The 17,370-nt window shown below is 34.4% G+C and overlaps 1 protein-coding gene across 1 annotated transcript in view; it reads left to right on the top strand.

Annotated features, from left to right (window-relative positions):
• The window catches only part of LOC136856534 (E2F-associated phosphoprotein-like), a 218,839-nt gene extending 203,254 nt beyond the window's left edge, over positions 1-15,585 (top strand). The window contains 3 exon segments of the mRNA XM_067134377.1: positions 14,959-14,979; positions 14,981-15,008; positions 15,051-15,585. Coding sequence (XP_066990478.1) covers positions 14,959-14,979; positions 14,981-15,008; positions 15,051-15,377 — 376 coding nt within the window. The 3' untranslated portion in view covers positions 15,378-15,585.
• Positions 15,586-17,370: the final 1,785 nt, after the last annotated feature.

Here is a 17,370-nt window from a genome sequence, read left to right as displayed (position 1 = left end):
GGGACGTAAGGAAAAGTTTTTTCAAAAATTCACCATAAATCGAAATATTGTTCTAGAGACTTCTCGTTTGTTGCAAATATTACTAGAATGTAAGGGTTTTACCTTACAATTGCATTTCTCGACCATTTTTATCGAGTCAAAGTTGACCGAAGGTTGAAATTTTGGCACTTATCGTGATTTATATGAAAATGTGTCAAAATTGATAAAAGCTACAACCATGAGTTATTTTTTGTTATATTCTACATGAAATTGCGCACACTTACATATAGAAAACTTTATGTAAAGGCTAATAGAAAACGGTGCAAAAATTACGACAACGTAACTAAAGAATTTCTGAGATTTTCAGCAGACTTAGTGCACGCGGACATAAGGAAAAAGTTTTTTTCAAAAATTCACCATAAATCGAAATATTGTGCTAGAGACTTCTCGTTTGTTGCAAAATGAAGGTAAATGATTGAATATTACTAGAATGTAAGAGTTTTAGCTTACAATTGCATTTTTCGACCATTTTGGTCGAGTCAAAGTTGACCGAAGGTTGAAATTTTGGAACATCGTAATTTATACGAAAGTATGTCAAAATTGATAAAAGCTATAACTATGAGTTATTTTTTGTTGTATTCTACATGAAATTGCGCACATTTTCATATATAAAACTTTATGTAAAGGCTAATAGAAAACGGTGCAAAAATTACGACAAAGTGACTAAAGAATTTCTGAGATTTTCAGCTGAGTTAGCGTGGACGTAAGGAAAAAAGTTTTTTCAAAAAATTCACCATAAATCGAAATATTGTTCTAGAGACTTCTCGTTTGTTGCAAAATGAAGATAAATGATTGAATATTACTAGAATGTAAGAGTTTTAGCTTACAATTGCATTTTTCGATCATTTCGGTCAAGTCAAAGTTGGCCGAAGGTTGAAATTTTGGCCCTTATCGAGATATATATGGAAATGTGTCAAAATTGATAAAAGGTACAACCATGAGTTATTTTTTGTTATATTCTACATGAAATTGCGCACATTTTCATATATAAAACTTTATGTAAAGGCTAATAGAAAACGGTGCAAAAATTACGACAAAGTGACTAAAGAATTTCTGAGATTTTCAGCAGAGTTAGCGCACGCGGACATAAGGAAAAAGTTTTTTTCAAAAATTCACCATAAATCGAAATATTGTGCTAGAGACATCTCGTTCGTTGCAAAATGAAGGTAAATTATTGAATAGTACTAAGGGGAAGGTCGGTGAGTGGAAGTCAAGCGAAGTGTTTTAGATGTGGAAAGGAAGGACATACAAAGAATGAGTGTAGGTGGGCTTTAGGAGCGTGTTTCGGGTGTGGGCAACCGGGACATTTAGTAAGAGTGTACGAAAGATAAGGGGGTTAAATGCTACCGGTGCGGACAGGTGGGTCATGTTGCTAATGGTTGTAGGGGTACCGAGTGAATGTGATATGTGGTAACTGTGGTAAGAATGGGCATTATCGAGAATGTGTTCAGAACCGAGGCGAAGTGTGACGAATGTGGAATGGAAGGGCATGTATCAAGTGTATGTAGACGAAAGAGGGTGACTGTGACAGCAAATTCTGGGAAACTGAGTGTGAAGGGGGTTCAAATGGGTGGGTCCTCCAGGATGCAAGTGCGGTGCGTGTGATGCATGTACGTGAGGGGTTGTTGCATGAGGATCAGCAGTTTGTTTTGATAGAGTATGGTAGGAAACGTAAGAAAGGGAAGAACGTAAGTAAACTGAATGGTCGTAAGTTGTGTGATAGGTGTGAGTGCCAAAGTGAAAATGAGTGATAAAGCGTGTAATACGGATGAATGGGATGGTATGAATAGAACGTATAGCATATGCGGGTTTGATATAACTGAGTTGACTGAACTTGTAGGGGTGAGTGAGCGGTTGGAGGTGAGCGAAAGTGTAAGAGTAAGAGAGCGTAGCAGTGATAGACGAGTGATTGAAAGCATGAATGAATCGTTGCAAAAGAATTGGAAAGGTCAATGAGCGAATGGGATGGGTTAGTTGAAGAATTGGGGAGGTATTTGGGAACGAGTTAGAGGGTATAGATGAGATTGTGGATGAAATTGAGAGTGGTAATAGTGAAGAAGATAGCGTGAATCTGAGAGAGAATGGAGGAGATGATGTGAGTTTGAGTGTTGCTAGGAGAGAGAGTGATTCTGAGAGAATGATTGCGTGCCCGCGAACGCGATCTAGAGGACCTGCTAGTGAGCATCCGTGGGTGTTGCGTAAGGCGATTTGAAAGAGGTGTGAAAGGTGTTGGTTGGGAAATGCTAAAAAGGGGGGAGAAATATAGAGGGATGAATAAATTTGTTTTATTTAGCATTTCCCAACGTTTTGAGAGAGAGAGAGAGAGAGAGTGTGTAATTGTCGTAAGTGAGTGCTTCGGTTGTTGGAAGAGGGATGAGGTCGTTAGTTTGTTTACGGCGCTGTCTGTCTGTGGAATGTGTGTGTGAGGATTTTTCGGTTTTGAAGGCAGTCTTTTTGAGTCTTGAGTCAGAGCTAGTGCTGGTCTGTTTTTGGTTTGGACAGTTTTTTTTTTTGTGCTGATGCAAAGTTGTTGTTTTCCCTTGTTAGTGTGCTGTTCTTGTTACTGTATGTTCATGAGTAGTGTGTTTTTCTGTTTTGGTTTGGTTTGTGTGGTTTTGTGTGCTGTGTTGGCGACCGTGGGCTTTACTCCATCTTCCAGCAACCGAGGACCAGGGTGAGTGTTGTGTACTGTTTTTTTGTGTTTTAAAATCCCGCCACATTGTATGATGGAGTGATGCCCTTTTACTCTAGAATATTTCTAGTTTAATTTTTGATATCTCACACATATTCTGATAAACTTAATTTGATTTTTCAAGTGATAAGTAAGTTTTTCTTAAGGGATCACTGTTACCTTTAGAGTACTCAGTTATAATTATTAATGTTATGAGAGTTCAGGTATATGGCTGAAGTGAGGTATATCTTTGAATTTTGAGATTAGTTGTGTAGTAACCAGGTACTTGATACGCATCGTGACACTATATTATTTGGTGCCAAGAGACCCGGGAACAAAACAAAATATCACTCTGTTTTATGGTTTATACTGGTGGTGTTAGGGATATATTTTGATAGGAGAGTGAGCACATAGTTATTTTTGCTTTGTATTGTGAATTATTTAGTTGAGTAACTTAGAGAAAATGGCTCTGTTCAATGTGCAGAAGTTTTTAGCAGCTCCTTCCATCCAAGAGTTATCTAAACCAACCTGACTAAGGCACAGTGGATTGCTTTAGCAGTGGCATGTGGGGGTAATGTGTCTAGTGGTATGATTAAGGCACAAATCAAATATATTGCAATCCAAGCATTGATGGACTCTGGTAAAATAGATGAAGAGTTAGAGAGAGGCACAAGAGTTGTTGAATGCAGCTGAGGCAGAATTTATAAATAAACATGAGCAAAAGAAAAGAAAAGTGATGCAGAAGCAAAACTTAAACGAATAGAAGCAGAAGAAAATTTGATTAAGCTGAAGATGCAGGCTGAAAGAGAGAAAATTCAGGCAGAAAGAGAAAGAGAAGACAGAGAGAAAAGAGATAGAAAGGAAAGAGAAGAAGAAAAAGCAGCAGAAGAAGAAGAAAGAGAAAAGCAAAAGAAGTAAGAGAAAGAGCAAAAGGAAAGAGAAAGAGCAAGACATGAAAGGGAGATGGAGTTAATAAAAAGCTTGATCTACATTACCTGTAATACCATTTAACCCTACTCAAGGTGATTCAGACCCTGTATTTGATGTAGTAAGAGTGCAGAAGTTAATTCCAAAGTTTACAGAAGAAGCTCCAGATGAGTTTTTTATCACTTTGAAAAAGTGGCTTCAGGTAAAGGAAGAAGTGCCTTTTAGCCTTATCAGCTGATCAGCGTAAAGAGCCAAGGTACTTATCAGCACAATGTAAAGAGTACAAGGTACTCAAACTATGTGCTACAAGTTTACCAGATGACCCCTGAATATTACAATGAAAGATTCAGATCTTTGAGAAAGGATGACAAGATAACTTTCTTGGATTATGCCTACAAAGTAAGAAGATGTTTTAAACGATGGTTGAGGCTGCTAAAGTTAAATCTATGGACGAACTTGAGGAGTTAGTAGTCCTAGAACAATATCTTAGAGGAATTCCTGAACACATAAGAGCCTTTTAAGAGAAGAGAGGTGAATAAACTTGACAAAACTGCTACATTGAGTGAAGACTACAATATCATTTGTAGCAAAAGAAATTATAATGTCAAGTACCAGAACCAACAACGCACAGGTTTCAGGTCTCATCCAAATTTCAGGAACATTACAACTGGAAATCCTTCTAGTGGTTATGCCAATACAAAGCCAGGTAACACCCCTCAGCAATTGAATGTTAAATCCTCATCATCCAGTCTGTTTCCAAGACAGATACAGAAGACTAATGTCTGCTACAAGTGTGGAAGAGTAGGGCACTACAGTCGAGATTGTTATCAGACACAACAGCAGACCAAACCAGTTGGTCAAGTGGTTAAAGGTAACCAGGTGAAGCAAACTACGAAGAGCAGTGTGGGGAAGACTGAGACTAAACAAGCAGTGTTTAGCAACCAGTGGAAATGTAACTTCAAGCAGTGAGTGGCTGAGCAGCTTGGAGGCTTTTAAGACATATATCTATGAAGGTACGCTGACAACTCAAGGAGGAAGTGTGCAGGTACCAGTCAAAGTATTACGTGATATGGGGAGTAACCATAGTGTGGTAGTTCGTGGTGCTCACCCACAGCTGGAGAAGAATCTCACCGGAGATTCAGTTATTTTGAAGGGTATAGGAGGAGAAGAGGTAACTCCTATATGCCGCTTACATTTGTCCTGTGAATTGGTGACAGGGAATGTTGATTTTGCTGTAAATGACTCACTAGCTGTTGAAGGTGTACATGTTTTACTGGGTAATGAAGTTGGTGGTGTACCATTTGTTCCTTGTCCTTTGGTGACAGACAAACCGTTAAGGGTTAGTCAGTCCTACAGTAGATTTAGAGAAGAATAACCCCCACCTGTTTCCAAGTTGTGTAACTACCAGGAGTATGAAGAGAACTATGTTCGCAAGTGAAGATACTGAGGATTTACCTGCACCAGAAGGATCAAGTGAAGGATCTTTAAGCTTAGAAGAGCTGTTCCAGGAAAGTGAAGTTTCCCTAGTGTTAGTAATGAAGAGATTTCCCAAGAAGAAAGAGAATCCTGTTGTTATTAAAGAGAGACTCAGTAGTCAAAGTGTTCCTGAAGATAGTAGTGAAACTACAGAAGCAGAGTTAGCAGATATGGAGAGTTCAGCCCTTGAAGTTGGTCAAGTGACTAGAGAGAAGCTAATGAAACTGCAGAAGAGGGATACAACGTTGGCTGATCTGTTCTTCAGTGTTGTTGATCAAGAAGAGATGCAACAAACCTCCACCTGTTATGATCTAAAGGAAGGATTGTTGATGAGAAATCATCGACCTGCAGATATACCAGGAAATGCTGAATGGGGTGAATATCATCAAATTTTGATTCCATATCCATTGTGGAAACAAGTTGTAGCAGTAGCACACGAGTCTGGACATATGGGAATTAGGATACTGTTGAGAAGATTATGAAGTATTTTTTCTGGCCTGGACTTCACAAGGATGTTAGCAAATTTTGCAGAGAGTGTCACACATGCCAGATAGTTGGAAAACTGAATGAAACCATTCAGAAAGCACCCCTACAACCCACAGAAGTTAGAGGAGAACCCTTTAGCAAGGTAATTATAGATGGCCACTTCCGAAAACAAAGAAAGGAAATGAATATCTGTTAACATTAATGTGTCCAGTGACTAGGTATCCTGAAGCGATTCCGGTAAGAAGTATAAGTGCAAAGGTAATTGCTGAGAAGTTGGTGGAGTTTTTCTCCAAGTTTGGAATACCAGAAATTGTGCAAAGTGATAGAGGAACGAACTTTACTTCAAAATTATTCCAAGATGTGATGAACTTGTTAGGAGTAAAACAACAGTTGTCAACTGGTTATCATCCAGAGACTTAAGGAGCCTTGGAAAGGTTCCATCAGACACTGAAAAGTATGTTAACTAAGTATTGTAATGAATCAGGAAGAGAATGGGATGCTGGTTTACCTTTAATGTTATTTGAAGTTGGGAATGCTTATCAAGAAAGTATGGGATGTTCACCAAATGAAATGATTTTTGGTCGAGACATTAGAGGTCCATTGAAGATTCTTGCAGAGAATTGGGAAGAAAATCAAGAGGAAATCCAAGGAGAATATGTGAAGAACTTGAGGAAAAAGTTAAGAGAAATTAGAAAATTCTCTTTAGAAAATTTGAAAATAAGTCAAGAGAGAATGCAAAAGAAAATATGATGCTAAAACTAAGCTAAGAAATTTTAGTATTGGACAGCAAGTTCTAGTGTTCTTACCAGTGAAAAGATTTCCCCTTACCAATAAGTTTCAAGGTCCTTATAGGATAATAGAAGTTAAGTGATCGAACTTATGTGATTGAAACACCAGGAAGAAGAAAACGACAGAGGAAGATACATGTGAATCTTTTGAAACCTTATTTCAGAGACTAAAACTGAAACAGTGTCAATAACAAAGACAACGTCATCTACAGAGGACGATGATGGCTACGAATTGGGAGCTGAAAGCAAGATGAACAATTCTTCAATATTAGAAAATTTGGAAGATAAACTAAAACATCTGAGTGTTGAGCAAAGTAGTGAATTAAGTGAAGTGATTCAAAGTTTCCCTGAAATTTTTGCAGATGTACCTAGGCATACCAATCTGACAAAGCATGAGATAAAGATCAGAGAAGATGGAAAACCTTTTAAAATGAGAGCTTATCGCTTATCACATTTTCATCGAGATGTTTTGAAGAAAGAAGTTGAATATTTGTTGCAGCATGGATTAGCAGAACCCAGTTCAAGTCATTATAGTTCTCCTTGTGTGTTAGTGAAGAAACCAGATGGCTCGTTTAGGATGTGTACTGATTGTAGGAAAATTGAATTCCATCAGTGTGGCTGACAATTATTCCTTGCCTCTTATTGATCAATCACTTAATAATATTGGGCAAGCCAAATTTGTTTCAAGATAGACTTGTTGAAAGGATATTATCAAATTCCGTAGATGAGAATGCTAAGTTGCTGTCAGCTTTCATTACTCCTTTTGGACTGTATCAATACACTGTTTTGCCGTTTGGTCTGATGAATGCACCTGCAACATTCCAGCAAGTGATGGATCAACTACTAGGATCAATAGAAGGAGTGGGTGTATACCTTGATGACATTGTGATTTATTCTAATACATGGGAAGAACATCTGAAGATATTAAGGAATGTGTTCAGAAACTTCGGGAGGCAGGACTAACAATCAACTTACAAAAAGTGAGTTTGGAAAGGCAACTGTATAGTATCTAGGATTTTGAAGTTGGAAAAGGCCTTCTGTCTCCTATTGATGCTAATGTAGAAGGTATCCGTAAGGCTACCCCTCCTGCTGCGAGGAAACAGCTACAAAGATTTTTGGGCATGGCTGGATTTTATCGCCGATTCTGTCCAAATTTCTCAGCCATAGTAGCTCCCTTAACTGACTTAACCAGTCCGAAAAGAAAGTTTGTTTGGACTCCAGAATGTCAAGAATCATTTAAGAAGGTTAAAGCCATATTAACTTCAAGACCAGTGCTTCAAGCTCCAGACTTCAGTAAAAAGTTTGTGATACAAGTTGATGCATCCGACTGTGGAATTGGAGCTGTTCTACTTCAAGAAGATGACAACAGAATCTTCCATCCAGTATGTTTCATGTCTTCAAAGTTGAAAAAGCATCAGAAAACTTACTCAACAATCGAAAAAGAAACGTTAGCATTAATCACAGCATTGAACAAGTTTGAAGTGTATGTGAACCGACCTAGGAATGAAGAAATTTTAGTGTTGTCGGATCACAACCCAATCTCATTCATCAGTAAGATGAAAAATAATAATATGAGACTGACCAGGTGGTCTTTAGGCCTGCAACCGTATAATGTAAAAGTTAAACACATTTCAGGAAAAGATAATGTCATAGCAGATTATTTATCACGTTGTGAATCGTTGGATTCAAAACCGGGATAAGTAATCTTCTGGGGAGGAATTTCATGATGTTGCCTTATGTCGTACAGTATATCCTCCTATAATTTTGACATATTTACTTTTTTTTTATCTTTGATGTGTAATGATAATGATTCTTGAAGTGTTGTATTTAGTTTGGCATCAGATCTCAAAAGAACTAATGATTAAATAACTTGATAGCGTAATTTAGAATTGATAATACAATTTTAATAGTAACGTAGTTTAGAATGAATAATATCTTTCTTGATAAAAGCGTAGTAAATGAACATGTGTGTGTCCAGCAAAGACTTGTATCATTTCAATTGTCATCAGTTGAGTTGGGTTGTGATGACAGGTTGGAATAACAAATGCCGATTCGTCCCATACGAGCTCAAGACGAGTGACTTCATGTTGTTACATGCATTGTTCGAAGTCACGTCACGCCACTTTGAGAGAAAGAATACATGTCTTGATCAGTTACACCATGTTTTGTAAGATTGCATTCAAAAGTTTTGCTGGGATGACGTAACTATAATGACATCAGCTCCCTGCTTCTAGAACTTCCCTTTTGTATCTCGCACCCAAAATGCTTTAATGACATCATGTAATTGTTTCACGAGTTACTGGAATTCAAAAGTCTGTTTCATTCTGATTTCTGAAACCAATTAGTTTGGTTCCCTCTCTCTCTCTCGTTCTTAAAAAGAGATTACTTTTAACGTAGTGTTTTGTGGTCATGTATTAGCATTAACTTTTGAGATCTGAATTTAGTAAAGTTATTTAGTTTGTAACGGCGCCTGGTAAAAAAGTGTGTTTTGTGGTAACGCAGCTGCAGCAAGAGGTTTTACAGAGGTTTTCACAAGTTTGTGTAAGGTAACGTGAATTTTACTTATTAATACCATGGTATGATAAGTTAGGAAATTTTGACCGAGTGAAATTGTTATTGATAAATCTTATGTGTATTTTTGTGTGTTTTTCTGTTTGCAATTTCTTCATATTTTCACATTTTTTTTTATGTTTGTAATGTAACATTTATTTATGTAGCATTTTAAATATTTCTTGGTAATTTAACATTGCATACTTGATTTAATATTTCATTTATTAAGATTTTCTTTTCAAATCTTGAGTAATTCTTGATAGTTTAAATTTTGCTTAATTAATTTAAATTCCTGATAAAGTTTTTGTGAGTTAGTTTTGTTTCATAATTTAATTCAAGAATTAAAGTGTTGTGTTATTTTCAAGTAATAATAAATTTTTCAGATTGTGAATTCTAGTTATAAACTTTGAATTTGAGAATAAATTTTTGTATTTAACATTTTTAGAAAAACCGTGTTTCATTTATTGATCACCAGTGAATAGGATTGATTGTGTGTGCATAAGGCAAAGTGATAAACATGTTTTGTTCTTTTAGTTTTGCTAAAGTGAATTAAGACCAGGGAAACAGAGTTGTTTTTGATGGAGTGATGCTCTTTTACTCTAGAATATTTCTAGTTTAATTTTTTGATACCTCATACTTATTCTGATAAACTTAATTTGATTTTTCAAGTGTGATAAATAAGTTTTTCTTAAGGGATCACTGTTACCTTTAGAGTACTCAGTCGTAATTATTAATGTTATGAGAGTTCAGGTATATGGCTGAAGTGAGGTATATATTTTGAATTTTGAGATTAGTTGTGTAATAACCAGGTACTTGATATGCATCGTGACTATATATATATATATATATATATATATATATATATATATATATATATATATATATATATATGTATATATATGTGTATATATATATTTTATATATATATATATATATATATATATATATATATATATATTTATATATATATATATTTATATATATATTTATTTATATATATATATTTATATATATATATATATATATATATATTTATATATATATATATATATATATATATATATATATTTATATATATATATATATATATATATATATATATATATATATATATATATATATATATATATATTTATATATATATATATATATATATATATATATATATATATATATATATATATATATATATATATATATATATATTTATATATATATATATATATATATATATATATATATATTTATATATTTATATATATATATATATATATATATATATATAAATATATATATATATATATATATATATATATATATAAATATATATATATATATATATATATATATATAAATATATATATATAAATATATATATATATATATATATATATATATATATATATATAAATATATAAATATATATATATATATATATATAAATATATATATATATATATAAATATATATATATATATATATATTTTTAGGTGTTAATGTCGCATTTAAGAACAATACAACAATGAAAAATGTACTTATCAAGAACTCCCCAGACAATACTAAAGGTTGTGTATATAAAATTCCGTGTAAGTCTTGTCACAACTTTTATATTGGCCAAACCGGGAAAGCACTGGAAAAAGAATTGAACAACATAAGAAATGTGTGAGATATGCACAAGGAACATTGGTATATTTGTACATGTTAGTGAGAACAATCATGCTATCAACTGGGAAGGGGCAAAAGGATTGTATATTCTAATAATGCACTGGAAAGGAACATCATTGAATCTAGCTTTATAAAAGAAAGTTACAACCATAATATGAATATCAGTCAAGGGATGTATAAACTTGATCCTTTAATATCAAAAGAAATTTGTAAATTGTTTAAACTTTTTTTTTAGGCAGTAAGAGATGTTTGAAAATAGGACTATCATATTTGTAAACACAGTACGAGGGTAGTAATGTTAATGAGTTTCCAAACTCTGCCTCCATGATACCTGTCAGGTGTGGATCTGAGGTGGGGTATGGTCTGTTTATCAGCAATGTCCCCAGAGAGTCTATTGTGATTTTTAGCCAAATGAGTTTTAAAGGCCACTCCTACCGTTTCGACACCGGCCTGAGTGGGGATATGGAGTCCCTAACAATTTGTGTATGTTCGTCAATACTGTTCTTGTAGTATATATATTTGTGACTTCTCACACTCTGTATCAGTCCTTCGTCAATGGCTTGGAAACAAAGTCGAAACCGGTCAGGACCTACACCCCGTTTCTTATTTTTCACCTGTGGTAATGTGTGATGTTATATATACAGTATATATATATGTATAACTGAATCACGAAAATATGGAACGTGATGAATGTATAAATAAAGATAAAATCCAAGAAGGAAAGGGAACACTGGAGTGCTGCAAGACCTTTCGACTCTTTCGTCCTTTACTTAGCAGACTGAAGAAATATAAAAGTAAGTTTACAAAGAAAGCTCATATAAATGACAGATGGGGATTATAAGGAAAAATATATACCTGCAAATTCAACACAATTGAAGAGTTAGTAAAACTGCCAAAACAAGGTTAAATATTTAAGAGGTTTTACAAAGGAATAGGATCAACCATTCAGAAGCAGGGACAGGACAACCCTGCTTCTGAACGGTTGACCCTAATCCTTTGTAAAACCTCTCTAATATTTAACCCTGTTTTGGCAGTTCTACTAATTCTTCAATTGTGTTGGATTTCAGGTACATATTTTTCCTTTATAATCCCCATCTGTCATATATATAAGCTTTCTTTGTATACTTGCTTTTATATTTCTTCAGTCTGCTAAGTAAAGGACAAAAGAGTCGAAAGGCCTCGTAGCACTCCAGTGTTTCCCTTTCCTTTGTGGATTTTCTTTATATATATATATATATATATATATATATATATATATATATAGTCTATCTCTCTATCTATCTATCTATCTATCTATCTGTCTATCCATCAGTAACATCACATACTCGTACACTGGCAAAAATGCTAATGCAGTAAAGCATATGATTTTGTTGTTAAATTCTGCGTCCGTAAGACAGCGTGACTTTAAACCTATATCCACAATGTGGCGATAGATATTCTTAGCCATATGAAATAAACAACCTGTTATATTTGTTGTTGGAAATATACCACAGAAAGCATTGATAATTGTTTTCTCGAAATCAACCATTAAGGTTTCGGGCTCTAATGATGGTGTAAGTCCTTCAAAGCGCTAAAAAATCTGCTGTAGGTTACTTGTGATTTACTAGGTAGCAAAACAAAAAGATGCGGTACGCTAATATGTAACGTGAATAACTGATAATATATATCTGGGCTACATTTAAGAGTGCCATCACAAGTCCAATCTTTATTATTAGCAAGGTCCTCTAACCCAGCTTGAGTGCCAAACACTAAAATTCTATCCGGATCATCTTCACCACTATCTTACAATAAAAAGTTCTCACCATTTTCAAGAAATCTATATTCTTCAGGTATTGTATATCCACTTCTTCCGGTTGGGATCGGGGCGGGCTTGGCTTTTCTTCTGCCTCCAACCTCTAATATTGCGAGACAAATGCGATGGAGTCGGTAGCAGAGACAATGCATTATCATCTAAACTAGATGAAATTTCTGCAGAAGTTTGTGAATTAGTGGCTAGTGATTTCAATTTTGTTTTTGCTTCGTACATTTTTGGTTTGGATGGATGAGATGGATGGCGATGCTCGCCAAATGTTTTACATAGGCTATAGATAAATTATCATTTTCCAGCACTGTATGCACTCTAGCTTTACGCTCTTTATTTTCACATTTCCAATATGTTTTTCACCGTATTTTCTATCTATTCTGTAAACAAAGTTAAGATCGTCAACTAGTGTCACACGGCCTCTGCCACTTTCCACTTGATAGACCATTGTTATGGGGTTGACTGCACAAAAAATATTGTCGAATGAATAAAGAGAATTAAAAAGAGTTTAACTCTACTCCTTCTTTGAGCGTTCAAATTAGGTATTCAATTTGGGTATTTTAATTATATAACAAGGTACTTTGTCAATCAAAATGTAACGTAGTAGGTTACAAATATACTTGATAACGAGAGACTTCGCTTATTAAAATGTTTAAATCGAAGTAACAATAGTGTCAGCCATATATACTTGATAACAAATGCAGCGAAATTGTCTTACGGCAAAAATCCTATATGGCAAAATTTCCTCACAGCGAAAATTCCTCCTGAATAAGTTGTCCCACAGCAAAAATGTTTACGGCGAATGTTCCGGATGCACAATGTGAACTGTGATGTCTTCATTATTGGTGAACTATCCCAAATATGTAGATGGCAGAAGGAAACATCACATTTCAGGATCATCCATACAAAAATTTTAAGTGATGGTGTTATCAATGTCATCGACCTTTTAAAAACTAATGACTTTTTTTTGTGATGTTTAACCATTTTTAGTTATTACTGGATTATTAGTAATTTATTTATCAGTTTAATTCTCAGACCATTTTAAATCATTGTAGGCAGTTCCAGGGTTACGGCGGGGGTTCCATTCCAGCAGCGTGCCATAAATCGGAAAATGCCATAACTCAGAACATCATAATAAAAATTTATGAAAATGAAAGAGAGAGAGAGAGAGAGAGAGAGAGAGAGAGAGAGAGAGAGAGAGAGAGACTTTTGTAAGCCGGGGAAAGAAACGGGTTTTAAGCTTTGCCCTGCTAATAAACCAGTTTTCTCCCCTTTTTATAGGAGGGACCTCCTTATAGTGAACCCTAAACTGCTTTTCTCGCCTGCGTATAGGAGGACCTCCTTATAGTGAACCCTAAACTGGTTTTCTCACCTAGTTATATTGTTCACGACACCATAATCCAAGTTATGGAAAACTTTTTAGGTTACAGGGCCGTAATTTGGGAACATCAGCCATAACCCAGGAACCGATTTTTGATGAATGTATTTGCAAAATTCCCGTGAAGTAAAGAACAGCGTAAGTCAGAGCCGCCGAACCCGGGGACTACCTGTACTGAATAAGGTCACCAGACCAAACTTTCATACAGTGGTCAGTCAGTTATGTAAGGTCACCCCAAATATGAAGATAATACTCCAAACAGGGATGAGTTGAGTTCAGTATATAGCTCCATTAACCAACAGATGAAGAAAATATTTTGCAGCATCTAAACATTACTTTAAATAATTAAGTGTCAGATTTAGCAGTCTGAACAGTGTGATCTCCCCGTCCCAAAGACATTACTTTGTAATGAAAATTTTTATAAAGCTGATTGCTTGCATCAGATGCAGAAGCATTTTTTAATCATTAGTGATTTTTATTTTCAGGTTTTTATGATACTTGATCTGAAAGAATGTGTATGTGGAATATGTGAAAATTATTTCTGTTTTTGTGAAGAAGTTTTGTATTTTCCCAAAATACAAAAGTAATTGTAACAGTTGTAATGCCATTTTTGTAATATAAATAAAGAAATCAAAATCTTAGTTTCTACAAACATGTTAAACGCAAGAAAATTTATTTGTGCTAGCTGTAACCTACACTGAGAAAGTTATGTTATTCAGGTGGCAAAATTAATAGGTTGTCTTGCATTATGATAGGTTGATGAAATATTTTGCCAAAATACTCGGGAACACTGAGTTTGGCTCAATCATTTACAGCATGTCCTCCCTTTGAGTATTGGTGAAAGAGTTAACATTTATTCAATTCGTTGTTTTTCAGTCATACTATTTTAAACCAGTTACTTTTTCTTCTTTTAAGGTAGTACTTCCTACTGTTTTAATTTTTTCTGTAGTTTCATGGTTTTTTTATTAAAATACTTTTTCAGGAGAATCCTTGTTCAAGATTTTTCTAGAATATTGCTCTTGAAGTAATGAAATATTCCTTTAAATCTAGTCATTTTTCTGAGAATTTCCGGTAGGATAGATGTTCAATCTCAATTACTTCATGTTGAAACTTGATAGCTTTTGTTCTTTATCATGATTAATTACTAAGTAGGCTAATAGTTCATTTCCCATTTCAGACATGAGGTGTATCACAATCAGTAAGGCCATGTTTGTCTTCAATTGTAGGGTGAAATGGAATGAGCTTTTTAAAGTTTCCTAAGAAGGACAGGAAGAAAAAAAAAGTTCCAAAAGCAAGAAACTTTTGCAGAAACATGAATTGTTGAGCTCCACAGGACACCAGGTTGATTCTGTAGCTGATGGAAAATCATCAGAAAAGACTGAAGAAGTTCTTGAAAGAAGCTTTCTTGCAAAAGACATTACTTCTAAAGCAAACTGTGTAGGAGAGGAGCATGAATATGTATGTAATTCAAGTAATGTAGGTGATAGGGATGATGAACTTTTCCATCCAGTTTTATGTAGTATTTGTAATACCAAAGTTGCAGTTTATGATAAAGAAGAGGTGTATCATTTTTTCAATGTTTTAAGTAGCCATTAGGTATATGAATGCATTTCTAATAGATACATTTTTTGCAGCCAATTATTCAGCTTTATTCTTGTAATAGACTAGGGTAAAATCTGAACATTATTTTGGCAAAAAAAAGCCATGACTGCTATCATCCTGATGACTGTTGGAATTGTAGGCTGATATTACTATTCGTAAATATTGTGTCTTTATGGTGAATAAAACTCTCACAACCTATAAATTGTTTAATTGGCCTAGTTTTTAAAAATCAAGCTGCCTCACATATAGAATTACAGTGTTCTGGAACAAACGTGAATATTCTTTTAAATGTGTCAGGAAGTCCATATGAAAACAGAATTTTTTCCCGTGATGAAAATAGAAGTAAATTTGTCAACCTGTAGCATTCATTTAACGTGTTGGTGATTATGCAAAATAATTCCTTACTCTATTCAAAACTTAACCTTGCAATGCCTTTTTTGGATTTTTTTTCTTATAATATTATAAGTACTCTTGACATTAATCATGTTTAATAACAGACCTATATCTTTTAGTGACCATTGCCTTTTACGTAAAACGATCCCAAATAAACTTACTCTTAAGAAAGAACTGTTCGTAATAGGTGATTAGTAAATCTAAATATGAGGCCAGTAAGTTTCAGCTGTCCACCTAGCTCATTCTTTGTTAGGGTGCGCACGCCTGCAATTCAGTTCCCTGACCTGTCAAAGATTTATGAAAGATTGTTTACCTTTTCACATTTGATAATTTCTAATACACTTATTTTGATCAGTATCGCTGGTTTCCTTTCAGTCGGTATGGCTAAATGATCTTAGTTACAAGATTTTCCATCCCAGGAAAATCACCAGTGTTTATTCTATATTTTATTCTGTATTTTCTTGGCTTGGCTTATATTTTCGTATAAAGTTAACAGGAATATTGTAGGGTGTTCATGCTTGTTTAGTTTCCAAAAAGAGTATGTGTTACCATTTATGATACGTATACTACGGTGTATTGAAATAGTACAATGTTTTTATTTATTAATTTACACTGTGCTTTCATGTTGTCCACCCTTTGTGCAATTTAGGCAGCTTTCTTGCTTTGCATTAACACTTGATGAGATATTTTTACTTTAGCTCTTTATGTTTGCAGATATCTCCTATTTTATGTTGAGCTATTTATGTGTGTATTTTTGTATTGTGATGGAGATTTGTTCTATTATTATAATTAAAGATTATTGTGTGATAATGAATAATGATGATTCAGCATGATTCCCAGAGTTGTCAGATAAGGCTTGTAATCCACAGGGCAGCTTCCAGCCACGTGCATCACTTGACATCAGGTCTTGGTCGTACGCTCGACTGACCAACATACCACTACCCTATGACCACGTAGTGCTATCAAAAGTTGGCTTGATTCCAAGGATAAATCTGTTACAGGGCAAGTATTTTTTCCTTATACTGGTGACCTTTCTGAGTAACCTAGTAGAGAAGCTTGGTTCTCGCATAATCTCCTGGTGATTAACATACCAAATACAGTAAACCCCCCGTATTCGTGGGTGATGTGTACCACACCCCCCGTGAATAGCTAAAGTCTGTGAATACTTAAAACCCCTCCAAAAACACCTAGAACTGCCTATTTTGATAGTTCAAACACAAAAAAGCTCTAAAAATGCTTATACCTGAGTATTTTAATAGTTTTATCATAAAAATTGCATTTAGTCATGAAAATTATATGAAAATACGGTAATTAGTGAATATTTCTCAGTGGAAAATAACGCAAATAGGTGAATTTTCCGCGAATAATGTGTGTATATATATATACTTCATAGAGAAATCTACGAATTGGTGAGTACGTGAATATGGGGGTTTACTTTTATAGGTTTGTTATTAAGTACAACCATTGCCTACCAACGAAAGAGTCACTGGGGGCTTAAATAAAATAGATATAAGATACAGCAATAGAGAAAATGACAAATGGCATTGATAAAGATAAAAACATTAAACTAATAGAAATGATAGAAGTTAAAATT

Source organism: Macrobrachium rosenbergii, chromosome 36 (genome assembly GCF_040412425.1).
Source record: "Macrobrachium rosenbergii isolate ZJJX-2024 chromosome 36, ASM4041242v1, whole genome shotgun sequence".
Classification (NCBI taxonomy): domain Eukaryota; kingdom Metazoa; phylum Arthropoda; class Malacostraca; order Decapoda; family Palaemonidae; genus Macrobrachium; species Macrobrachium rosenbergii.
Note: the sequence above shows the minus strand (reverse complement) of the source record. Positions and strands in the feature narration are given on the sequence as shown.